The following is a 23,265-nucleotide window of genomic DNA, read 5'->3' as shown; positions in this document are numbered from 1 at the left end:
AAGCTGCTGTCTCTGCTGGGGGCCCCGAGCCCTCTCTTACCTGGCTCCAGTGGATCCTCTCTTCCATGGTGAGATGCTGGTGAGATGGCTGCAAATCTCCCCTGGGGTGGGTGGGTCCCTATCTGAGGCTCCTTCTCTCTCTGCTGTAGTCTGCTCTCTGAGCTGCTGCAGCCCCATGTGCTCTGCGCTCCCCCTGCCCAGACCCATGTGGGCACTTTCCTGGGCTGGATTCTGCCATGCTGTCTCCCAGTGCATTCTGACACCCCAAAATCCATTCAGATTCACTTTTTAAGGTTTAGTGATGGGATTCACGAAGGAGCTTAGAAAAGTTACTGCTTCTGTTCCACCATCTTGGCTCCACCCCCCAGCAGGCATTTATTAAACACTTACTGTATGCCAGGCACAAGGAATACCGGAACAGGTGCCAACATGGTCCCTGCTCCCAAGCACCTCACATTGGAATAGGGAAACCACATACAAAAAACTCTGCACATGTGAAGTTTATATAGTGTAAATGGAAGGAAACCATGGGGGAAGGGATGACCAGAAAAGCCCTACAACAGAAGAGGGAAGCTGAGAGGCAGAGGTGAAGAAGGGGAGCATGCCGGGCATGAAGCATGGATCGAGGGCAGAGAAGGTTGAGGCTGGACCTAGAGTGAGCCTGTGAGAGGAACAGGAGGTTGGGGCATAGAGCGGATGGAAGAGGGAGAAGTCTGAGAAGGCTGGACAGGTAGGAAGGATTTTAAATGCCATATTGGGTCACCTTCTCCCTTTTTCATCTTCCTCTTCTGCAGTCTAGCCAACCCTCCCATTTGTCATGTTTTGTTCTCTTCTCTGCCCAGCTCACTCTGAGCACAAGTACTCCCAACAGTCCTTTGTGCTGAACTGGGATATGAAGGCTTTGGGATCCCTCCTCTGTTTCTTCCCCTTGCTTCCTAACTTCTGGACACATCTGAGTTGGTTGTGGACTCCTCTCTTATGTATTGAATTTTCTCTTTGTTTCTTCAGATTTCATTCTTAGGAGTTTTCCCCTCCACCCTGGACTGACTTTCCCTCTGGAATGTTAGTCCCTGGGATCCTACCTGTCTTTGCTGTGAACCTTTTGAAATGTGCTCTCCAAGCCTTTGTGGTACATGTCAGATGCTATTGTAGCAGCAAGCCCCCTAAGCATCCCCAGGGTGGTTGCCAGCACAGGTTCTTAGATCTGCTTTGATAAAGGAAAGCAACTCAAAATGGGTTAACAAGCTTACTTTAATCAGTCAAACATATATCGTTTACCTAGGTCAGGGGAAAAAGGTCAGCACCCTGAACTTCAGAGTTATCAAGACAGAAACAGATCAAGTAGACAGATTTCCAAATTGTCCAACCATTACATCCATACCAAATCAACATTTGGGTTTTTCAAAGGAGGGGGGCTCTCAACAACGGCTTCCCAGAGTTTCATCTGATCAAATCACAGAACACTTCTCAAAGTGAGCCCCCAAAACAAAGCCTCACATCTGGGCTTATATAGCCTTCTCCTGGCTCAGAGAATGTAACAACCTTATTGACTCACTGGCCAATCAAGAAGTATCTACTGAAAAACAAGCCTCCCACCCCCGGCTCAAGGTGCACTCTAGCCTAGGGGCAGGGAAGATCTTAAAAATTTACATTCCCATTACAGCTGTCTGCCTTTCTTTTCCTCTCTTGCAGGGTGAAGGGTGGGGGTAGGAAAAAGGTTAGTGACTCCTCAGGGAGTCCTCTCCATCCAAGAAGACTGGAGCTTCTCCCTGTAGGTGAGGATAGGATAGAGAATGAGGTTTTCCCTTGGTGCCTAGTCTCTCCCTTTTTAAACTATAATCTGGTCTCCCACCTCATCAGTCTATATGTTGCCTATGAAAGCTGTGCTAGCCTTTCATATCAGAATGCTGTTTAGTAAATGTTACTGTCTAATCTTAAATGTGTGACCAGTTTGTAGGCCATATTTCCTTTGAACTCTGTACCATGCATCCAATGAAAAAGTCTAGCGTGGTTTTAATTTGCCTGAGTTTATACATTTTCAAGGCCTCTGCACGTTTCTTTGCCCACCATGTGCCTGCCTCCATTCAGATTTCGATTCAGAACTTCAGTTCAGAAATAAGTCTTTTTTTTTTTTTTTTGCATCTGAAAATTGTTTCCTGTGTCTTTAAACTGCACTTTGTTCTTCATTTATGGTGTTTAATTCAACATACATATTCATTCAGCAAACATTCATGAAAGGCCTGCCTCCCATGCCCAGAGCACTGTGGCTGGCCCTGACTGAAGGGTGCAAAGTTTAGACAAGAGTGATGTTAGGCTGTTCTCGTGGAGCTTATTGCCTAGTATCCCAGACAGGCGGCAGAAGCAAGGTAAATGAAGGGTCATGTGAGAGGAGGTTCTGATCCTCCTTCAGTACTTTGAGCGACTGCTGCTTTTATTTGTGTGGGCTCTCCTTCTTTTCACTTTAGCGTACTGTGCTTCCATGTCTCAGACCAGCTTTTAAGTTGCTGTTGTGAAAAAGAAATCACCAGCCTTTGTTTGTTTGTTTGTTTTGATGAGTCTCTTAAATGAGGCTGGTTCTTGGATAAAGTCATACTGTCTTTCATCAGCCTTTCCTGCTTAAAGATTATCTTCTGATGGCTCAGCTTTGAAGACCCCAAGCTCACCTCCAAGACGGTGTTGAAGGAAGACTCAGGTGCAGGACTCTGGTTTTCTGAATGGCACTTCTTTTCGCCCCCATCAACTTCGTATTTTTACTAAAGCCTTTCATTTTTCTTTATAAGTACATTTGTTAATTTATGTCCTTTAAGCTTTCTTGGGACCTGGACATGCTTTCAGTCCTATAGCCTTAGAGGAGAAGTGAGAAGGAAAGAGAATGGAGGAAAGGACCAAGAGAGGTGTTTCCATTGTTAGTGGGTTACCTGATTCCCCTTTGAAAAGAACCAGCAAGCTACCCAGTCCTTTCCTCCCCTTCCCAAGCTTTCAGATCTACCCAATTGTATTCCTTTCCCCGAAGCTCTATCTCCATCTCCATCTCCCGCCTCTGTGCATCTCTAAGGCCTTCCTAATGCTCGGCCTCCATCTTGAATGCCACCTCCCACAAGACTCCTCTTCCTCCAGGCTCAGCCTTACCTGGTGAGTTCCCTACTAGAAAGTTGGCTTTTTGAGATATTTCCAACACCTGCACCTTAATAAATGTTTTTGAATTGAATGGCTTGTGTTGAACTTAGCTAGACTTAATCTGTGTCATCATGGATCATCCAGGCAGCATATCAGGTCATCTCCACCTCCTGAATTATTTTGCAAACTTGTGTCTTGTAGAATTGCGGTGCAGCCCAGGCCAGTTTGCTTGTCGCAGTGGTGCCATCCAGTGTATACCCCTTTCCTGGCAATGTGACGGCAGGGGGACCTGTGAAGATGAGAGTGACGAGGTGGGCTGTCCAGGTGAGTGACGAGAACATGGACAAACCTTATTGTTGGTGCGTCTGCAAATGTGGTCTGAGGTCCTGCCACATGTCTGGCCGTGGCCTGGACATGCTGTTAATCTGTATCCATACTTAATGATAGTCTCAGATACTAACTAACCAAAACAGAATAAAAATCCAACATCAGAAGTAGTTACATACTTTATGTTTTTTTGCTTTTTTGGTGGGGGAAAGGCAGGGCAATTGGGCTTGAGTTGCCCAAGGTCACACTAGTAGGTGTTAAGTGTCCAAGGCCAGATGTGAACTCAGGGCCTCCTGACTCCAGGGCCAGTGCTCTATTCACTGCACCAGCTAGCCTCCCCATAGTTACATACTTTTAACCAAATAATGTAAACAGTTTATTTACTGTGTTCTTTTCTGACCCAGAATATGCCCAAGGGTTAGTGAGCTTTCTTTTCTTTTCTTTTCTTTTTTGTTAATTGCTATTGTGTTTTTAGTCAGTAAAGATCTGCCTTTAAAAAAGTTTTTTTTTTGCTTTTTTTTTGGAAGGGCAGTTGGGGTTAAGTGACTTGCCCAAGGCCACACAACTAATAGGTGTTAAAGTCTGAGGTCACATTTGAACTCAGGTCCTCCTGACTCCAGGGCCAGTGCTCTACTCAGTGTGCCCCCTAGCCGCCCTAAAACATTTTTACTGCAGCTTTCTTTTCTTAATGAAAGTCCAAGGAGTATACTTGTTATCAGCTGTTAGCTCTTGCCCCAGCTCCACCCCCTTTGTTCCTTTTCCTTTTTGAGAAATTAAGAAGAACAAACCCTGTTACAAACATGTGGTCAGCAGGATCAAAGGTCCGCACTGGCCACATCCAGGACAGCGAGGCCTCGTCCTGCTCTCGAGTTCTCCATTGATCAGTGGGCGGGAGCCTAGTTCGTCACTAGTCACTGGTCTAGAATCTGGGTCGATCATTGCTTGTTACACTGAGCGGAGTTCTGAGTACTGGCAGAGGCGTTCACCTTTACCATATTGGTGTCCTTGCATAGATTGTTCTCCTGATTCTGTTCAGTCCATAGGACTCTTCCCAGGCTTCTCTGAAAACTCTGAAACCTTCATCATTACAGTGCAGTAGCATTCATCACATCTGTTCATCCTTTCCCCAATTTGTGGACGTCCTCTCGGATCCCCATTCTTGGCCACCTCAGAAATTGCTGCTGTCAGTATTTTTGTATGTCCCTAGAGTGTGTTTGCCTAGGAATGATCCCTCTCTTAATCTTGTTCACTTGCCTTAGTCGTGTCTGACTCTCTGTGACCCCGTTTGGGGTTTTCTTGGCAAAGACACGGCAGTGGTTCTCCATGTCCTTTTCCAGCCCATTTTACGCATGAGAGAATGGAAGCAAACAGTGAAGTGACATGCCCAGGGTCATACAGCTAGTAAATGTCTGCCTGGAGCTCTGGGCACTATGGCAACATCTAGCTGCCCATCTCTTAATCTGTTTTCCCTTTAGTTCCCCCTTCTCCCTTCCCTCCTTTGACTCCTATTCCCTGTTGAATGAAATGTCTTTCTGTATTCCACTCTGTGTGTATTCTTCGCTCCTTTGATCAGTTCAGATGAGGCTCAGCTGCACCCGTCCACAGTGTATTCCTTTTCCTCTTTCTTTCCATTCTTTTCTTTAGATCATCAAGGCAGTGAGCTTTCCATCTCTGACTCTTCCCGGCACTGTCTTTAGCCTGGATGACCACTTGTAGGGGTATTTCAAAAGCCTCAGGTTGTTATGTGTCTTTGTACCCTGGGATTAGGCCATCACAGGAAGAACCATTGCTTAAGAGTGATGAAAGAGGTTGATAGTTCAGGAAGGTCGATAGGGGCATTGCCTCCATTCTGGGTTACTTCACAGTGCTGACATCCTTCCATGTGTTCTCCAGTTCCACTAATGGCCCTCCCAGGCCTCAGCTCATCATGGGCCTGACTTTGGGCTCTCAAAGATTCTCCCAGGAGCAGATGAGCCCAGTTATGAACCCAGTCATGTAGGCCATGGTAAAGGACCCCACCTAGCTCAGGAGTGGCCAGGGGTTGGTAAATTAAAATAGTCTGTTAAGCCTAGGTCCAGCCAGGCATCTAGCAGGCATTGATTAAACACATCCTGGATGCTGAATATTCTTGAGGACTTTTCCTTCTTTGTAAAATGGGATGTGGGAGTAGATTATTTCAGAGACTCCCTGAAGCTCCAGTGTCTGACCCTGTCTCTTCTCCCTGGCTGGAAGGTCTGCTCTCATGCCACTTGAGATCCTGGAGCAGGGGGGCCCCTAAACAGTGGCCAAATTCCGTCTTATTTTGAGTTCTTTGGATGATCTGGGTGGATGGATTTTTGTAAGTCAAAAATATTTTTTCTGTTATTTATTGTAAATATTCCTTTCTTTTTAAATTTTGAGCTCCAAATTCTCTCCCTTCTTCCTACCCCTTTTTCTGCCCACTGAGAAGGCAAGCAATATGATATTATATGACATGATATACATGTAAAGTCATGCAAAATATTTCCATATTAGCTATACTGGGAAAAAAAGGCAAGAAAAATAAAGTGAGAAAATTCTATGTCAGTTTGCATTTCGAGTTTATCAGTTCTTTCTCTGGAGATGGGTAGCATTTTATCTTCATCAGTCCTTCAGAATTGTCTTGGATCATTACATTGATCAGAGTAGCCAAGTCTTTCACAGTTGATCATCATTACAATATTAGTGTTACTGTGCACAATGATCTCCCAGTTCTTCTCACTGCACTGTGCATCAGTTCATGTAGAACTCATCGTTTTTTCTGAAACCACCTCCTTGTCATTTTTTTTTTTTTTTTTGCTTTTTGGAGGGGGCAGTTGGGGTTAAGTGACTTGCCCAAGATTGCATGGCTAGTTTTTCTGTGTTACCGGATTTGAACTCAGGTCCTCCTGACTCCAGGGCTGGTGCTCTATTCATTTTGCCATCTAGCTGCCCCCCATCCCTCCTTATAGCACATTTCTTAAAGCACAATGCTACTCCATCGCAATCATAGACCACAGCTTGTTCAGCTATTCCCCAGTGGATGGACATCCTCTCATGTTCCAGTTCTTTGCCTCCACAAAAAAGAGCTGCTAGAAATATTTTTGTACAAGCAGGAGCTTTGCCTTTTCTTTGATCTCTTTGGGGACAGACCTAGCAGTGCTCTTGCTGGCTGAAAGGAAAACACAGTTTTATAACCCTTTAGGCATAGTTCCAAATTGTTCTCTAGGTTGGATCATTTCATTGCATCCCTCTTTTCCCCTCCTCCTGTCCAGGATTTTTCATTTCTGATAGTGTGAGGTGCCACCTCAGAGCTGTTAATTTGCCTTTTTCTCGTCAATAGTGATTTAGAACATTTTTTCATATGACAAGAGATAACTTTGATTTCTCCTTCTGAAGACTGCCTGTCTATATCCTTTGACCATTTATCAGTTGGGGAATTGTTCTTTTTTAAAAATACATTTACCTTGGTTCTATACTTAGTAGATATTTGAGAAATAAGATCTTCATCATAGAAGCTTGCTGTGAAAATGTTTGATGTTACTTTATTGTCTGTAGTACCTTTCAGCCAAATGTCGAATGCTACCATGCTGCTGCTGCTGCAGAGAAGTCCAGCTTTAAGCCTGACCTGGATGGCCCATTCACACAGCTGCCCACTAGGCCTTTTCACTGACCTAGGCGTGCTCATTCAGTTTTAGCTGCCCTTCTGGAGGCTTTGAGGAAGGGCCATTGATGCACTGCCTTCTTCTCCATGGAACCTTTCTTGAGCCCTCCTTGCTCGTCCCTTCCCTGCACCTCTGACCCCTGAAAACGGGACATGAGCTTGCCCTACTCATGCTTCTCATTGCACACGTGGGGGCCTCTCTCTTGCATTGCCACTTTCTGCCTTGTGTTAGCAGTTTGTGTACATGCTTTGGTTTCTCCCTACTCGTGAGGGCAGAAGCTGCATTTACTTTTCATTGCTGTATTATCACCAGGCAGAGGCCTGTCCCTTGTAGGTGCTTAATTGTTTGCTGAATTCAATTCAATTCAGTTGGTAATGTGATCCTTTTTTGTGCATCTGTGACCTGTGGTGCAAAGGAAATACATTTAGAGCTTCCTGAAATAGAGTTTGCGTGTTAGCAGCATCTGAACCCAGCAGGAAGTGATCCCCTAGACACCCAGTTTGCCACATCACCCTTTTTAATCACCTTCACAAACATTCTCCAAGGGGAACCAGACAAAGCTCATTTTCGTAGATTCTGGGAAAGCTCTTTAGAGCACTGGAACAAACTGGGAGAGGTGCAAGTTTCACTCCTAGTTTTCATTTTCCAAGTGATTTTTTGGGTGCATTTTTAGAACTGGTAACTTTTATAACCTTGTCTAAAAGAAAACTCAGAGAAGCTGGTTAAAGCCTAGCCAGACGTTTGTGATGTGAGTTAGATGGCATGAAGTGTGAGAGGAGACACCGGGGGAAAAGCGGGGCTGTTGGTGGGGGGGGGACCTTTGTGTCTTTAGTATCTCAGATTTCCAGATTGAGAGGGGTCCTTTCACTTACCATCTAGATCAACCCTTTTATTTCACCAAGCGGGAAACTGAGGCTCCATCTCCTTGGGCAGCCCTGATTCAAAGCTCTTAGTTATTTTCTGCAGACCTCTTTTCTCCCTAGTGTACTTGCCTAGCATGTACCACTGTGCACCCTGTTCCCACTGTACTCCCAGCCTCCTGCTGGCTATACTTAGGGACAGATGCATGAAGCAGGGGCATGGGAAGAGGCCACTGATCCAGAGAAGAGAGTCCCTCTCCTTAGCTTGGGCCACCTTATTCACCCTTACAGAACTGAGGCAGAGAATAGCCAGTTACACGCTGTCCTATTTTGTCTATAAATCAACAGGTTACCAAGCATTTATTAAACACTTATATTGTGCCAGGCATCATGTTAAGCCCTGGGAATACCAGTGCAAGCAGAAAGAAAGATGGCTCCTGCCTTCAGGGAGCTTGCATTCTGATAGGGGAAAGAGGAGGAGGGAGGAAGAAGGCATTTGCACAGAGGGAATGGTGGAGAAAATCTAGAGAGTCTGAAATGGAGCCCAGAGGATATGGAAGACATGACTGGGAGGGGCACTTTCCTTAAAATGGATGTCCTGGGAGAACTGACCCATCAGAGGAAGGGAAACATAAGAATGGGCCTAGGGAGTATCTGTTTTGTGAGCTTGGAAAGTGAGTGGATGAGGGAGGCTGGGCCTTTTGTATTTTATGAGCGGATTCTGGACCATCTGGCTGGAACCCTCTGAAGAAACCCTCTGGAGTAATAGCAGCCCCTGTCCTCAGGACCCAAGTCTCCTAGCTGGCCTCTTGGAGGCCAGAACAACTTTGCCCCATCTTTCTCTCTTTTCCTTTCTCACCTTTTTTTTTTTTTACATTTGTTCTCTCATTCTACTCTCCCTTCTCTTACCTTTTCTTTTCTCAGCTTCTGTTTTCTGACTCATAGACAACTCTCTCCACAGTATTGTTGTATCTAAAATGTCCTATAAACTTGAAAAAATTTTTCCCCCAGATTATATGTAAAAACAATTGTTAACATTCCTTGAAACATTTTTTGAGTTCCAAATTCTTCCTTTCCCTCCCCCCTCATTGAGAAGGCAAGCAGTTTGATATAGGTTATACGTGTGCATTCATGCAAAATGTATTTCCATAAGTAGTCATGATGGGAAAGAAAACAGACTCCAGAAAAATCCCATAAAAAAAATTTTAAAAAAGTATGCTTTGCTCTGCATTTAGATCCCATAGGTTCTTTCTCTAGAGGCGGAGAGCATTTTTCATAATGAGTCCTTTGTAATTGTCTGGGATCATTGTATTGCTGAGAATACCTGAGCTGCTCACCTTGAAATGTTGCTGTTACTGAGTACAATGCTCTCCTGGTTTTGCTTACTTCACTTTGCATCAGTTCATATAAGTCTTCCCAGGTTTTTTTAAAACCATCCTGCTTGTCATTTCTTATAGCACAATTGTATTCCATCACAATCATATACCACAACTTTTTCAGCCATTCACTGGTCAGTGAGTGTCCCTCAGTTCCAGTTCGTTACCACCCCTGCAGCTTTAAAATGTTATCTAGACCTTGTTCTCTGTATATGTGTATGTATTGTTGTTATTTTTTAGTAATAAATTTCATTTTCCCCCTAAGTTTTCTGTCCATTATCTTTTTAAAGAATTCCTCCATTTTTCCAAATGCTGACAAATAATTCATTTCCTCAGCCATATTTTCTTCTTTAGGAACATTCTCACTTTGACCCATGGAATGTCACAGAAAGTGTAGATATCTTCAGGGGTCATGGACTGGAAAAGCACTGGAAAATTCTGGGCAGAAGACTGAAGTAGTGAGGGCCAAGGTTGTCATGGAATCAAAGGTGTTAGACCCCTAAGCTCTGAGTTCTTAGGGCATCTAGCCCAATCCCTGTCTGACTCTTGAACCTTCCCTGGGACTCCTGGAGGTGTGTGGCTCTAAGCCCTCCTCGGAAACCTCTCTGTTTTGGATCCATGCTGACTGATTGTACCCCATCCTATATCACCTGTGTATATTGTTCATTGAGAAATGAGATGGCCAAGCCAGGCTGCCCTGGAAAAGCAATTTAAAAACCTAAGCCCTTGTGGCACTGTGTCATTTCTTTGGGGGAGAACCCTTAACATGGTACATTCTCCTCTCCTAGTGTATGAACCACGAGAGACTGTGATTGTAAATACTATCTTTGTACTTAAGTTCCTTGAGGGCTGAATTTTATTATTGCTGTCTTTTAGAAGAGGAAACAGAAGGATCTTGCTGCCTTTCCTGTAATCCCATTTAACAAGATTTTGGCAGTTTGCATTGCAACAGAAACCCTCCGCATTGCTGTTCTTCTCGAAGTGTCCTTGCTCTGTTATTTTCCTAGACCGTCCTGGGGAATGAGGAAATGCTGCTGTCTCTTCTCTCTCCCCCTCCCCAATGGACACCTTGCCTATAGAGTTGGGAACTGCAGTTTCCATCGCTCATCACCAAGAAATAACGGTGGGTTGCTTGGCTTTCGCAACTCATTCCTCCATGGAAGTCATTGCCATGGAATTCAGAATTTGGCTGGACCTCTGAGATTGTTGAGTTCAACCCCTCAACAACTCTTGTGCACCCCCTTCCCCCCCACCAAAAAAAGCACATTAATCCTGTAGACTCAGGCCTATAAATGACTGGTCAGCCTCTGGCTCTGAGCAGCAGTTACCCATTTTACAGAAGAGGAGGCTGAGGCTCAGAGAGGTCAGGTGACTTGTCCAGGGCCCCATAGCTAAAGAGGGTCACGGCTTGGATTCTCAACTTCAAGGCCACTGCCCTTTCATCTGCATCACACTGTCCAGGCAGGATAGCCTGGACATTGTCCTTACTTTGTTCTTTATGTGGTTCCCTGATGCAAGGCTCCCCTCCTGCAAGAGTTGTTCCATCCCCTTCCTGAGACTTGTACATCGCTCCTCCCCTCCTTCCTACATTTGTAATCTTGTTCTGTGGCAGATTCAGCCCTGTTGTCCAAGGCCCTCCTGAAGGCTTTCCTGATACTTTGTGATAGAAGTGTTCACCCCTCCTTGGCTCTCAGATGGCTTGGGTGTGTGCTTCTGATCTGGCCTGCCTTCCCGTAGAGCACAGATTGTTCGCCTGTCACAAGCCTTGGCTTGGGCTGTTGGAAGGAGCGTGTTTTGTAGCCCCTGGGGGGTTCTGGAGATGGCAACAACTCTTCGTTATTTCTCAGGTTCCACAGTGTGCCTCCATGCAGTTCCCCTCCTCTTGTCCCCTGTGATTCTTGGCCTGTTTTTTCCCCTAGTTTTAAAAAAACCCACAATTATTTCTTCATATACCCATTAAACTTTACCTTCTAACTGCTAAAAACAGTTATGCAAAACTGATTGATGAAGCCACTAAACCTGATGACACTTATTAAATCTAGGCCAGCGATCTCTAGGGGGCGTAGGTGTTGGGGCAGGGCTGTGCAAGGATCTGGCCCTGGGAAGGGGACTGTGTGTGAAGGACAGCATGGGGGCTGGTGGTGAGGGAGGAGAGGCCTCAGTCCAGGAAGGTAGTGTGGAGCCAGATTGTGAGGGACATTAGTGAGTGTCAGGGACAAGATTGGATTTGGCCCCAGATACAGTGGGTAACCTGTGCTTTATAAAGGAAGGTCACTTTGGGAGCCAGGCCGAATGGCTGAGGGGCTGGCAGAGGGGAGAGGCTGGAGGCAGGGAGCCTGGCAGGCTACTCTTGTGGTCTAGGTGAGGGTAAGAAGGCCTAACCTCTAACTTTTCACCTGTACAACAGCATGTTCTCCTTCCGGGTGACTCTATGGTACTGTGTAACAAATGCGCTTAATAAAAATAGCTGTTTATTTATTAAGCTCTGGGTGCTGGGGATTCACACCTGAGGCCTGAATCACTTCTGCCTCTCTCCAGCTCTACCCCTCAAGCAGTGAACCTTCTTATGAAGGGATATGGCACATGTTAAGCAGTGGTGGATGGCCCAGGGCATGAGCTGGAAGAGAGTGTGTGTGACAGTGGGGGAGATTGTGAGGTGCCCGTGCTGGGCAGGCCCCAGAATCCTTCCTGGAAACCTGTCGTAGGGTAGCCCCCAGTGCCCAGAACTTGGCAGGCTGACAGAATTTAATAAATGTTTGTTGATTTTAACAGATACTGGCTTTTGTCAGTACCTAATAAAGAGTGTTGAATGAATTCCTTTCTCCAATTAAAATGGTATCTGTTACCAATTAATTCTTGAACTCTTCTCTCTTTTGCCATTCTGAAGCGGTTTAGCTCAACTTCAAAAAGCATACATCATTTTGTGGTTATTAGACATTTTGTTTTACTTGCAGATGTGCCTGGGGACCAACGTTCTTATCATGGAAAGGAGACCATGGATTCACGGCCTGGTCGTGGGAGAGGAGACACAACCCGTTTCCATACAGTGAATGTGGCTCAGCCTGTCCGCTTTAGCAGTAAGTTGTAGACTTGTGATGGTCTTTGTTTTTGAGATGGGAAGGTCTATGCACACCTTCTGGTGGGTCAGACACCCAGTGGTTTTGTCTAGACATTAAAATGATAATTTTATTTCGGATGTCACAGTCCTGTCGGCAAGCTTGTGCCACATTCTAAGCAAGTTCTGGTGGGGCTTGAGTTGTTTTTTTTTCTTAAGCCTAATTAGTGATGTGGACAGCCAGCCTAACCCAGGAGCTAGATCCTGAGCTTCGGAGTGAGGCCCCTCTTGGGGGGGGCCTGGCATGGGGCTCCCAGCAAGTCACTGAAGTTACTCTGGGTGCTCCAGGAAGCTCCTTTGTTATCAGGAATGTGATAGATGTCACAGGACTGCTTGAAGTCATGAATCCTGGGCCACTGGGATTTGCAGGACACTTTCTGACCTCCACTGGTAGGCAGCAGTTTCTTCACCAGAACCTCCCTCTACCAGGAAAGGCACAGGTCTGGATCAGTGGTCATCGAGACAAGGAAATAGTGGTCACTGAGAGGCAGCTGGCCCAACTCCTTTAAGAACAAGCCCATGGCCTTGTTTAACAGGCTACTGAGAATGGCATATCAGGCAGGGGAAGACGGATAGGGCATAGTTTATCTACATGGCAAAGTGTTTTCCTTGTCTTGTGGGTGAGATGAGTTGTAGGCTAATAGTGGATTCAGAACTGGCCGAAGAATTCACTCAAAAAGGGATCAAACTCTGTGTCAGCTTGGCTGGAGGCCTCTAGTGGAGGACCCCAAGGCTCAGTGTTTGCTACTGGATGACCTGGAAGTCGAGAGAACATGCATTTTCAGACTGTAGATGACACAGATGTGAGAGGGAGAGGCAGAAGATTAGATGACAGGGTCAGGATCCAAAATGATTGTGACAACCGGAACATGGGGCCTTTAAAAAGCATTTTTGTAAAGTTGGGGGAGAGAGAACAGTAATTATAAGTCACAGATGAGTTGTCACTCTGCACTGATGACCCAGATCTAATAAGATGAAATGGAGTAGAAATAAATGTGTGTTCCAGAAATCAGCATGATGAGACTAGTTGCAGTGGGTCAGGGCATGGTCAGATAGCTCATTTGAGAGAGGTGAGTAGGGTTTTGTGAATTCCCAGTTTCATGGGTACCTCCAGTGAGCCATGGCAGCCACCATGGCTCGTGAGGTCAGAGGCTACATCCAGAAAGTCCTGCTCAAGGTAGGCAGCAGGGCTGGTCTCCTGGGCCCTGGGCAGAGCCTACAGTAGCCCCTGGGGTCGGTTCTGGGCACCCCATTGGGACATGGATGAGCTGGAGATTTCCAAAGCAAGGCGGCCAGGGTGGGGAAGGAAGGGCCTTACTCGGCAGGTAGGAGGATGGGAGATCTTGGGCATGGACAGGGACAGACTTAGGGGGAACATGGCAGCTGGCTTCAACATTGGGGCTGTCATGTGAGGGAGCTGTTGGGCAAGTTCTGCCCTGGATTCCAGAAGGTCTCAGGAAAGGCTTCCCAGAGGAGGCAGCAGTATTTTAAACTAGTAATGGTGAAATCTGGCACATGTGCAGCCCTTAGCATACATTGTTGTGTGTGGTCCAACAGCTCTCTCTCTGCTGGCCTTATTATCCCTGTTTTATAAATATAGAAACTGAGGCCCAGAGCAGCCAGCTGTTGTCACTTAGACCAGGAAGAATGGCTGGAAGTTACCAAGAGGCAGGTCAGGAGATACCTCTTCACAATGAAGACTGGCCCAGAGTGGCCTCCTCTCCGTCTTTTTTCAGCTGGGCCTAGATGGTTCTTAGATGACAGACATACCCAAGAATGAGACTCTCAATGGATTTAGAAAGGGCCTGTCCCCAGGGACAGGAGGGGGACCTCAGTGGAAGGTCCCAAGAAGTTGGATTGGGCGATTGTAGATGTCAGCTTATGGGCCGTTTATCCTATTGAGGTTTGGGAATTCTGTGCCTGGAATTTAGCCTGTTCCACAATGATGGCACCTACAGCTTAGGTGTATCATATATCCCAGGTCACCCTGACATTGGACATCTATGCATCAAAGGTGGAGGGGAGCAGAATTCTGGGAGTTACAGTTAGAGAGCCAGGGGATCCTTATCCCTGGGAGAAATCCTTGTGATCCCCGAGAGCAATGGGGCAGTGCGTAGCAGAGGGGGAATCCAGGCATTGGAAGGGAGAGGTGGGTAGTGCCAGGGACTTGGCCAAGACAGGACCAGCCTGGGGGGTCTTGGAGAAGTGGCATGGCCACTTCTATTTGAGTGACCTTTTGGGGCCTTCATCTCCTGACTTGTGGACAGGAGATGATGAAGGCCTGCACTGCGTGCCCCCAGGTTTGTTGTGAGGGCCTTTGTAAACCTTAGGGTGTTACCAGAAGCAGCATCTGCTGCTCAGCGAGGCAGAAGTGAAGGCTCATGGGGAAGGCTTGGTTGCTGGATGAGGCTGCCCAAGGCCTTCTTTGGATTTGCAGGGACGACCTATAGTTTCAGATTAGACTGTTGCTTTTGGAGGGCCTGACTGTTGACTTTTAGTTGTTCTCTGTATGGGGGAAAGAATCCCTGGAGGCCGGGTGAGAAAAGATGGTCCTCAGCTGAGCCTGCTAGCTCTAGGCCCTGTCACCTCGTGAAGCTTCCAGTGAACGCTTGCAGAAGAACGAGCCTCTTGGGGGCTGGGGGTAGAAACTTTAATGGACTAAGAATGATGTCTGCTCGCCTCTTCATCTCGTTTTATAATGACAACAGCCAGGTGAGCCTGGGGTCATTTTTAAAAATGCTTAAGGAGCAGTCATTGAATGGGCTTGTACTCGGCCTGCTGCATCCTGAGCTTCTGGAAATGTGAAAGATGCTGCAAAGCTGCTTCTCCTTCAGAGCGTGAACACAAAAGCTTTGGTTTGCGTGGCTTTTCCCTTCCGAGGTGAAAGTGGCTCCTGCCATTTCTCTTTGCTGAAGAGAGATGTCTTTCCAGAGGTCACATCGAGTCCCCATAGACAGGCCCCGCAGGGAAGCTTGGGCACCTCCAGCTTTTACTTTGGCGGGCTGTTTCTTTGCCTGGCCTGTGAGACTGTGTTCTGATTGAGTCCCTGAGGCGTATGTGTGCATGGTATGTGTATGAGAATGTGTGTGTGTGTGAGTACTGCTGTGTGCATGCATGATTGAGAGTGTGTAGGTGTGCATGTGTGAATATGTGCGGGTGTGTGAGTGTGTGTGTGTGCTCAATGCACACCAGGCCTAGCTTCATTATGTTCTCAGGACAGTGGGGCAGAGGCTTTCTGTCTCTCTCATGTAGCGGTCCTAATTGGGGGGGACTATTTCCCTTCTGTCCTTCATGTTTCCTAGGAAAGTGCCCAACGGGATGGCATCATTACGAGGGCACGGCCAGCTGTTACAAGGTCTATCTAAATGGAGAGAATTACTGGGACGCCGTGCAGACCTGCCAGCGGGTGAATGGCTCCTTAGTTGCCTTCACGACCGACCAGGAGCTCCGCTTCGTCTTGGCCCAGGAGTGGGACCTACAGGAAAGGACCTTTGGGTGGAAGGACCAACGCAAGTGAGTCACACAGCCGCGCAGGCTGGCAAGGAAGGAGGGGGGAGGAGCCAGAAAGAGCCAGCCCAGGGGTGGTGGGCCTTACATGTTGTTGTCATGGCAGGTCTCACAACACACAGGGTGGGGGTGCTGCCTGTGCCTCAGTGCCTGTCTGTTTCCTGCACCCCTTTAAAGGGGCCTGTCCAGCCTGGGTTCACAGACTTCCAGGGACGGGCAGCCCAGCCCAGGCTGGGGAAGCTCTAGCCGCTGGGAAGTGTTTCTTTCTCTGCTCCCCGTCCCCCATAGCTGTTGTAGCTGGTTCTGTCCTCTGTGGTCCAGCATGCCACATGTGATTCCTGCTCCCATGAGGCAGGCCTTCAGAGGCCTGGGGAGAGAGATCAGACCCCTCTGAACACACCAGATGTGTTCTCATCTGACAAAGGTGCCCTTACTACCAGGGAGGTGCTCTCGTCAGCCAGGAGATTTAATGGGGACTGAGGGCAAAGGGCAGCCTAGAAGCTGAGGGAGCAGAAGAGCTCAGATCAAGGGCCTGTATCAGTGGGAGCCTCCCTCTTCATTTCACCACTTGGGCGTGCCTTTCTGGGCCTTAAAAGAGGGCGACTCTAAATCCTGAAGATACTTTCAGCTCTGCCTTCTCGCTTCTGAAGTCCTCATCTGCCTCTGGGCTTCTGGAATATTCTGAGGGCTCTTCGAGCTCTGACAAACTGGCTTCTAGGTTCCTGTCAGGCAAGCCCAGCAGTAGTGACTAGCACTTGGCTCGTGGCAGAAAAGCTCTGGTGGGCAGCAGGTCCCAGGGCAGAGGCTCTTACCTTGGGGCCTGTGAACTGCGTTTGGTTTTTAAAATTCGAACCGTATTTCAGTAGAATCGATTTCCTTTGTAATCCTCTCAATTTGATCTTCTGTGTTTAAACATGCTATTCTGAGGAAGTGGGCTGCCAGTGGTGGCGGTAGTGCTGGTCCATGGTCTTCCCCAGACCAGAGCACCACCCAAGGCACCCATGGTATTCCTCAAACCATCTTCCGGTGGGGCCTGTGGCCTTCTTCAGATTGCTGCCCGAGGGCCTCAGGGCAGTTAAGGCTCTCTGGGCTAGGGCTCAGTGTTAAGAGTTGAGGTCTTAGTTTTCTTCAGGGATGCCTGGATTGGGAAAGAGACACAGCAGACCCCCCTTACATGCTTAGTCCTTTGGCCCACATGAAGGGGATTTGTCAGCTGCAAGGTCGGATTTCAGGTGGTAGTCTTAGGGGCCAGCAGTAAATCGCAAATGTGAAAAGGCCAAAGTGTGTCTGGGCTTTCCTTTCATTCTCTGTGGCCCCGACATAAAGAATGAATGATGAGTGTCATTATATCCTTGGTCAAACCAAACCTCAAGAAAGTCTTTACTTTGAGTTCTATAACTGGAGGATACTGCTTTTGGCCCAAAGCTCACTGCTGCCTTTTCTTCGGGAGAATTACCAGACCCTCAGTAAGAGACAGAGAGAGAAACCCCAGTGGGGCTGTTCTTCCTGTCGAAACCACCCTGATTTCCTTTTCTTTGTCCCCACAGGTTCTGGGTTGGCTATCAGTATGTCATCACTGGTCGAAACCGTTCTCTGGAAGGCCGCTGGGAGGTGGCTCACAAAGGTAGGTGCCCCTGCTCAGTCTGCTTCCTTCACTAGAGGGTGTGGGGGAACAGAATCAGAAATACCTGCCTTCCAGTCCTGCCTTTGGAAGTCACTGTAGCACCCTGGACCTCAGTTTCCTCACCTGTAAAATGAAGGGCTTGGGCTCCATGGCCACTTTCCTGATATGGCTGTGATCATGTGATCCTTCAGCGAGTGCTCACCGGGCACTTGGCCCTGAGGAGGAGTGCTGTTTGAGAGCGAAGGGCAGCCTTACCTCTGGAGAGGGAGAAGTGAGATACTCCTTAGATCCCTGTCCCCAGGTCCTTTCTGGCCCTCCAGGTAGACTTCTGCCACCAACCTCATGTAGTCCAGGCACAGAAAAAGCGTGACTCGAGGTTTCAGTTGTAGCCCTGGACCTGGCCTTGGTGTTGGCCTGCAGGAAGGCAGTGGGGGACCTGGTGTTGACTGGGCCAATGTGTGCCAATGTGGGAGCTGCCCAGGGCCATCATCAGGTCTGGTCCTGAGAACCTTGGAGCACCACATGGAGATCCAGGGCAAGCAGAGTGTCTGCCCTGGAAGGCATCCTGGTTGGGCTCCATTGGATGGGTTTGAACCAACCTTCAGAGCCCAGTATCAGCCCAGATCCTGCTCATGGCTCTGCCCAAGCTCCCTCACACTAGCTGCCCCCTGTGCATGTGAGGGGAGGCTCATTAAGAACATGGTCCATCTGACAGAACCTGCACCTGGGACCTTGATAGAGACTGCCTAGGGCTCACTTTCTGGCCAGCCCTGGAGGAGAGCATGGCATTTTTGGCTTTGAAGCTCTGTCCAGAAGTGTCTCTGCCTTGTTGTGGAGGGCTGAGGATCTAGACTTCAGCCAGGCCTCTGAAGGGTCAGTGGAGCCAATGTGGCAGGATCCCCCGGCGGGGCAGGCCAGGCCTTCATCCGTGGCCCCTGGAATATCATGGCACAGATCCACTTGGAGAGCTTTGCCAGCACCAGGGCCTCCCTGCCCCCCCTTCCTCGCCACCGTCTCTCTCCCCGTTTCCTCCATCTTGCTGTATCTCCCATGGATCCAGCCTCTTCAGTAAAAGCCCTTTACTCCCAGAAAGACAACACACAACTCGACTCCACGTCTGGGCTTGCTAATCCGGGTGTTCATCAGACTTCACAAAGTCAAGATTTACCTGGGAAGCGTGTGGAAACAGTCTCATTGATATGTGGTTCTGGCCGCTCTTGGCAGTTAGTCAGTCCTCGAATGCTCTGTGGTTGTGACCAGTGTGGCCTTCCACGTGGCTGCCTGGTGGGAACAGAGCTCCTCTTCACCTCCATATCACAGGACAATTTAGAACCCTCAGTGAGCTGGCCATTTTGGAGGAGACCCAGGGAAGAGAGGACACGTGTCCCATGTCCCCAGACTCATCCACCAGGAACTGATGGAGAAAACAGAAGTCTCCACACCCCGGACAAAGGCTCCCTGACCAAGGATCAGTGCAGTGGTGTGGTTTTGGGGGGATCACATCAGGCAAGCCAAATGGAGCTGGCACTGCCAGGGGCCACAGGATGTGGCATCCAAAAGGTTCTTTGCATCACCTGTTAATAAGTTCCCAAGGACTCAGATCCCCATAAATGGAAAGGCAGCCTGTGCAACGTTAGGTCTCCCGTGAGATCTCATGTGAGTGTTCGGCTGAGCCATCTGGCAGGGAAGGAGCCTTGTGGCTCAGTGGGAGGGCTTTGGATTCACAGGCAGAATCCCAGTGTCTCAGGGACAGAGGGAAACCTCAGCAGCATCTCGTCCAGCCCCTCCCTCAGCCAGGGTTCTCTCTACCATGTCTGGCCTCTGATTGGAGGCTTCCAGAGCGGGAAGGGGAGCCTTCCATAGGGATCCATGGCCTGTCCTGAAGTTTACTAGAACTGTGGGCAAGGGACTTAGCCTCTGTGAGCCTCAGTTTCCTCCTCTGTAAAATGGAGGTAAAACTTGCACTTCCTGCTTCACAAAAATGAGCTGTTTTTTCAAAAAAGGGAATCTTCCAAAGGAATGGAAAAGATCGAAATATATTAATCCCTACAGATGACTGAGAAGCCATGAGTAGCTCTTGGCTGAAATGCCTGCTTTCTCCTCTTACGGAGGCTGCCTCGTCCGTGTGAGGAGGCCGTCCTTGAACACGTAAGAACAAGGCAGGCAGGGGCTTTGGCAGACTGAGCGGCAGGCCGAGTCTCTGCTGAAAGGCCACGTGTGCATTGTTGTGATTGTAGAGAGAGCTCAGTTCAGCCATGCTCTGGCCTGAAGATGTTGTTAAACCTGGGGCATGTTGGTTGGATCTGTTGGTGGAGAGCTGAGGGGACTGCGCGGAGAGCAGCAGAGGGAAAAGGGAGGAGGCATTTAAAGAAACGTCCTCTGCTCTGCTCCTGCCACGCTCTGGGGCAGGCCCTCACCCTGGTGGGAGGTGTGTGTGTGGGGGGGTGTCCTACCTTCCTCAAGTCTCTTTCCACTCAGTCACTGAAGTGCGGGTCTGACCATGTCACCCTCTACTCCTGTGGCTCCCTGTGGCCTCCAGGATCAGATACAAGATGCTTTCCTCCCTCTCCTGCCTTCTCACCCCTTGCTCCCCTACACATCTTCTGTCTGGTGCCCCCGGCCTGCCGGCTGTTCTGTGAATGAGACTCTGCCTCTCTTGGCTCTGGGCTTTCTCTCTGGCCAGCCTCCGTGCCTGGAACACTCTCCTCCTTCACTTCCATTGAAGTTGGCCGGAGCGTGCCGCAAGCCGCCGGGTCAGGGCAGCGTTGTCTCCTCCTCCTTTGTCTAGGAAGAGGCCAGAGTGCCCCGGCTCATCACATAGTCTGAGCTGCGATTGGAGCCCGTTGCTGCTGGGATCATTTAAGGACTCCAGGCATCCTGTAAGAGTGCCTTGGCAGGGCTGGTCAGCGGCTGGCTGCGTGACTGGGCTGGTGCCAGCCGTGCCCAGGGAGCTCGAGCTCAGGCAGAGCCCCCCACCCTTCCGGTGCCAGCTCCCATCCCAGGGGGTGGAGTCTGTCTGCTGATTGTCTTGTGCCTCTGGGGCTTTCTCCTCTAGGTCCCTCCGAGGTCTTTCTGCCACCAGATCCCATTTTCGCCTCAGCTGTGCCTGAGAACGACAATGTGCTCTGTGCCCAGCTCCAGTGCTTCCACTTTCCCACCCTGCGGCACCATGACCTGCACAGCTGGTACGCGGAGAGCTGCTACGAGAAGTCCTCCTTCCTCTGCAAGAGAAGTAAGCATGGCCTCCCCTGTGCCTCCTGGGGCCCCAGGGCCTCGTTGGTCTCCCCTGCCTCCTGCCCAGGGTCTCCAGGGCCTCTTTGGCCTCCCCTGTCCCCCCCTGTGGCCCCCAGGGCCTCGTTGGTCTCCCCTGCCTCCTGCCCAGGGTCTCCAGGGCCTCGTTGGCCTCCCCTGTCTCCCCCTGGGGCCCCCAGGGCCTCGTTGGCCTCCCCTGCCTCCTGCCCAGGGTCTCCAGGGCTATCGTGGCCTCCCTGCCTCCTGCTGAGGGCTCCCGGGGGTCCCTGTCCTCAGGCCTGCTCTGGTCAGACAGGAGCTTTGGGCATTCCACCACAGGGATGATTGCTGGTTAGCTCAGTATTTTAGGATGCAGGAAAATTGCCTCACAAGGTAAGCAGCAGAGGCAGCCCTGGCCAGGGGAAGAGCTAGTAGGCCTCGAGGTTAGGAAGACCTGCGTCAGGACTGACCTCTGAGCCCTCCTGGCTGTGTGGCCCTGTACAAGTTGCACCTCAGATTCCTGCCCCGTTAACACTGAGGTCGAGACCAAAAGGGGCCAGATTGTGGCCAGAGCCCCGAGCCTTCTCAGCGTTGTGAGGGGAGCCGTGATTCTACATTGGCTTTGTGACGTGGGAGTCAGGCAGGGCAAGGCGTGTGTTAGCGAGGGCAGCAATGGATGTGTGCGCTCGGGTTCACAGGAGCTCTCCGCTGTGACAGCTCCACTCAGGTTCACAACAGCCCCAGGGGTGGGGAGGAGACTGAGGGTTAGAGAGCAGCAGGCCCAGCTAGGCTTCTCACTGTCTGAGCTGGGGGGGGGGGGTCTTACCTCCCGGGGCTTAGAAGGGGGAGCATCCAAAAGGCGACTTGCTCCAGTCATAGGGAGTCAGTGCAGGCCCAGGATCCAGCCCTAGGACCGTGCCCCAGACCCAGGCTTCTCTCCATCATATCTCCCACCATCCTTTGCTCCTGCTCCTTGTGGCCTCTCGGAATATCCCGCTGCTCTGTGTATCTGCCAGGCCAAACGTGTGTGGACATCAAGGACAATGTTGTGGGGGAAGGCTACCACTTCACGCCCAAAGGCAACGACCCCTGCCTGAGCTGCACCTGCCACAATGGGGAGCCTGAGATGTGTGTGGCCGCACTGTGCGAGGGGCCTCAGGGCTGCCAGCAGTATGACAAGGACCCCAAGGAATGCTGCAAGTTCATGTGCTTGGATCCAGGTCAGCGGGGCCAGCGGTGCCAGCCACAGTGGGATGGGGAGAGTGGGGGAGGAGAGGGGGAGGGAGATAGGAGGGGAGGGCAGACACAGACAGAGGCTCCTTCAGTTCTCCCAGTCAGTGGGGAGAGTGACTTGTCTCACACTGGGGGGCCGTAAGTTTTTCTTTTCTGTGAATTGATGACCTCACAGGGAGATTATTTTGGTTACCACATTAAAAAATGGTCATAAAGTAATTCAGACTCTTATGTTTAATAAAGAGAACATTTGGTGGAAAGAATTGGTTTGAAACGAGGCCCTCTGATCTACTGCAGGTCACAGGCTGCTTCGTGAGGCCTCTGCTCCGTTCTCTGGCAGTGTGTGTGTTCTGACCCTCGCAGAGGTTTTCTGTCTTCTTGTTCAGCTACAGGATTCATTTAGTTTAACCAACATTTATCAGCACCTACTGTGTGTCAGACACTGGGTGTGGACTGTGTGCTGGAGCTACCCCAGGAGGTGGGCACAGCCTGGGGGCAGCTCATGGAGGCCAGAGCCCTGGGGGGCCTTAGCTGCCCTCTGCTCTGCCTGGGCTCCTGTCCATGACCCTTTGTCTGTGCTGGCCATAGGAGGTCTCTCTTTGGCCTGGGCTGACCTTGAGCCCCCTGGGAGGCTCACCACCCTGATAGTCCTCCCTTCAAAGCAAGCCCAGATCTCCATTTGCTGATGGCTCCTCCAGGGTTTACACGGAGATCTGCTCCCTTGTCAGGAGATCACAGGATTATCTCTTCCAGTTCCATCCCCTCTGTTTGCATGCTGATGTCTTAGGCACTTAGAAAGTCTTTGCTTTGAAGTGCTCTGGGAAACTCTCGGAGAGTTCTCCTGGTGGCATGTGTGATCTTAGGGGGTAGCCAATATTCGCTTGGCCCTCCCCATCTCCAGGCCTTGGGGGACATGTCGGGGAGGAAGCTGATGCTGGGTTATTCTTGGTAGGATTCTCTACTTTTCCTGGCTGGCCTGGGATTTGCAACCAAATAGCAGCCCAGAGAAAATTTTCTTGAAGAGTTAGACTGTGCAGCAGTGAGTGGCCTGGGCTGGTCAGATGTGCAGCTCTTCCTCCAGGGCCTGCAGAGCTCCCACTGAGGAGCTGTGTGCGCGTGCATACACACATGTGCGTGTGCACACAGACACACAAACACAGACACACACAGACATACCCAGACACAGACAGACATACCCAGACACAGACACACA

General features: G+C 49.6%; 1 protein-coding gene across 2 annotated transcripts in view; it reads left to right on the top strand.

Annotated features, from left to right (window-relative positions):
• DGCR2 (DiGeorge syndrome critical region gene 2) overlaps positions 1–23,265 on the top strand; it is a 108,371-nt gene that overhangs the window by 47,301 nt on the left and 37,805 nt on the right. For both annotated transcript variants that reach the window (XM_069100810.1, XM_069100811.1), the window contains 6 exons: positions 3,319–3,441; positions 12,297–12,419; positions 15,760–15,970; positions 17,512–17,588; positions 20,644–20,820; positions 21,836–22,039. In XM_069100810.1, the coding sequence (XP_068956911.1) occupies positions 3,319–3,441; positions 12,297–12,419; positions 15,760–15,970; positions 17,512–17,588; positions 20,644–20,820; positions 21,836–22,039 (915 nt within the window). The remainder of the gene's footprint in view (positions 1–3,318; positions 3,442–12,296; positions 12,420–15,759; positions 15,971–17,511; positions 17,589–20,643; positions 20,821–21,835; positions 22,040–23,265) is intronic.

Source organism: Petaurus breviceps, unplaced genomic scaffold, assembly GCF_028583685.1.
Source record: "Petaurus breviceps papuanus isolate PSGF00001 unplaced genomic scaffold, PetGlider_PUasm1.0 428, whole genome shotgun sequence".
Classification (NCBI taxonomy): Eukaryota; Metazoa; Chordata; class Mammalia; order Diprotodontia; family Petauridae; genus Petaurus; species Petaurus breviceps.
The sequence above is the reverse complement of the archived record's forward strand: the minus strand, read 5'-3'. Positions and strand labels throughout refer to the sequence as shown.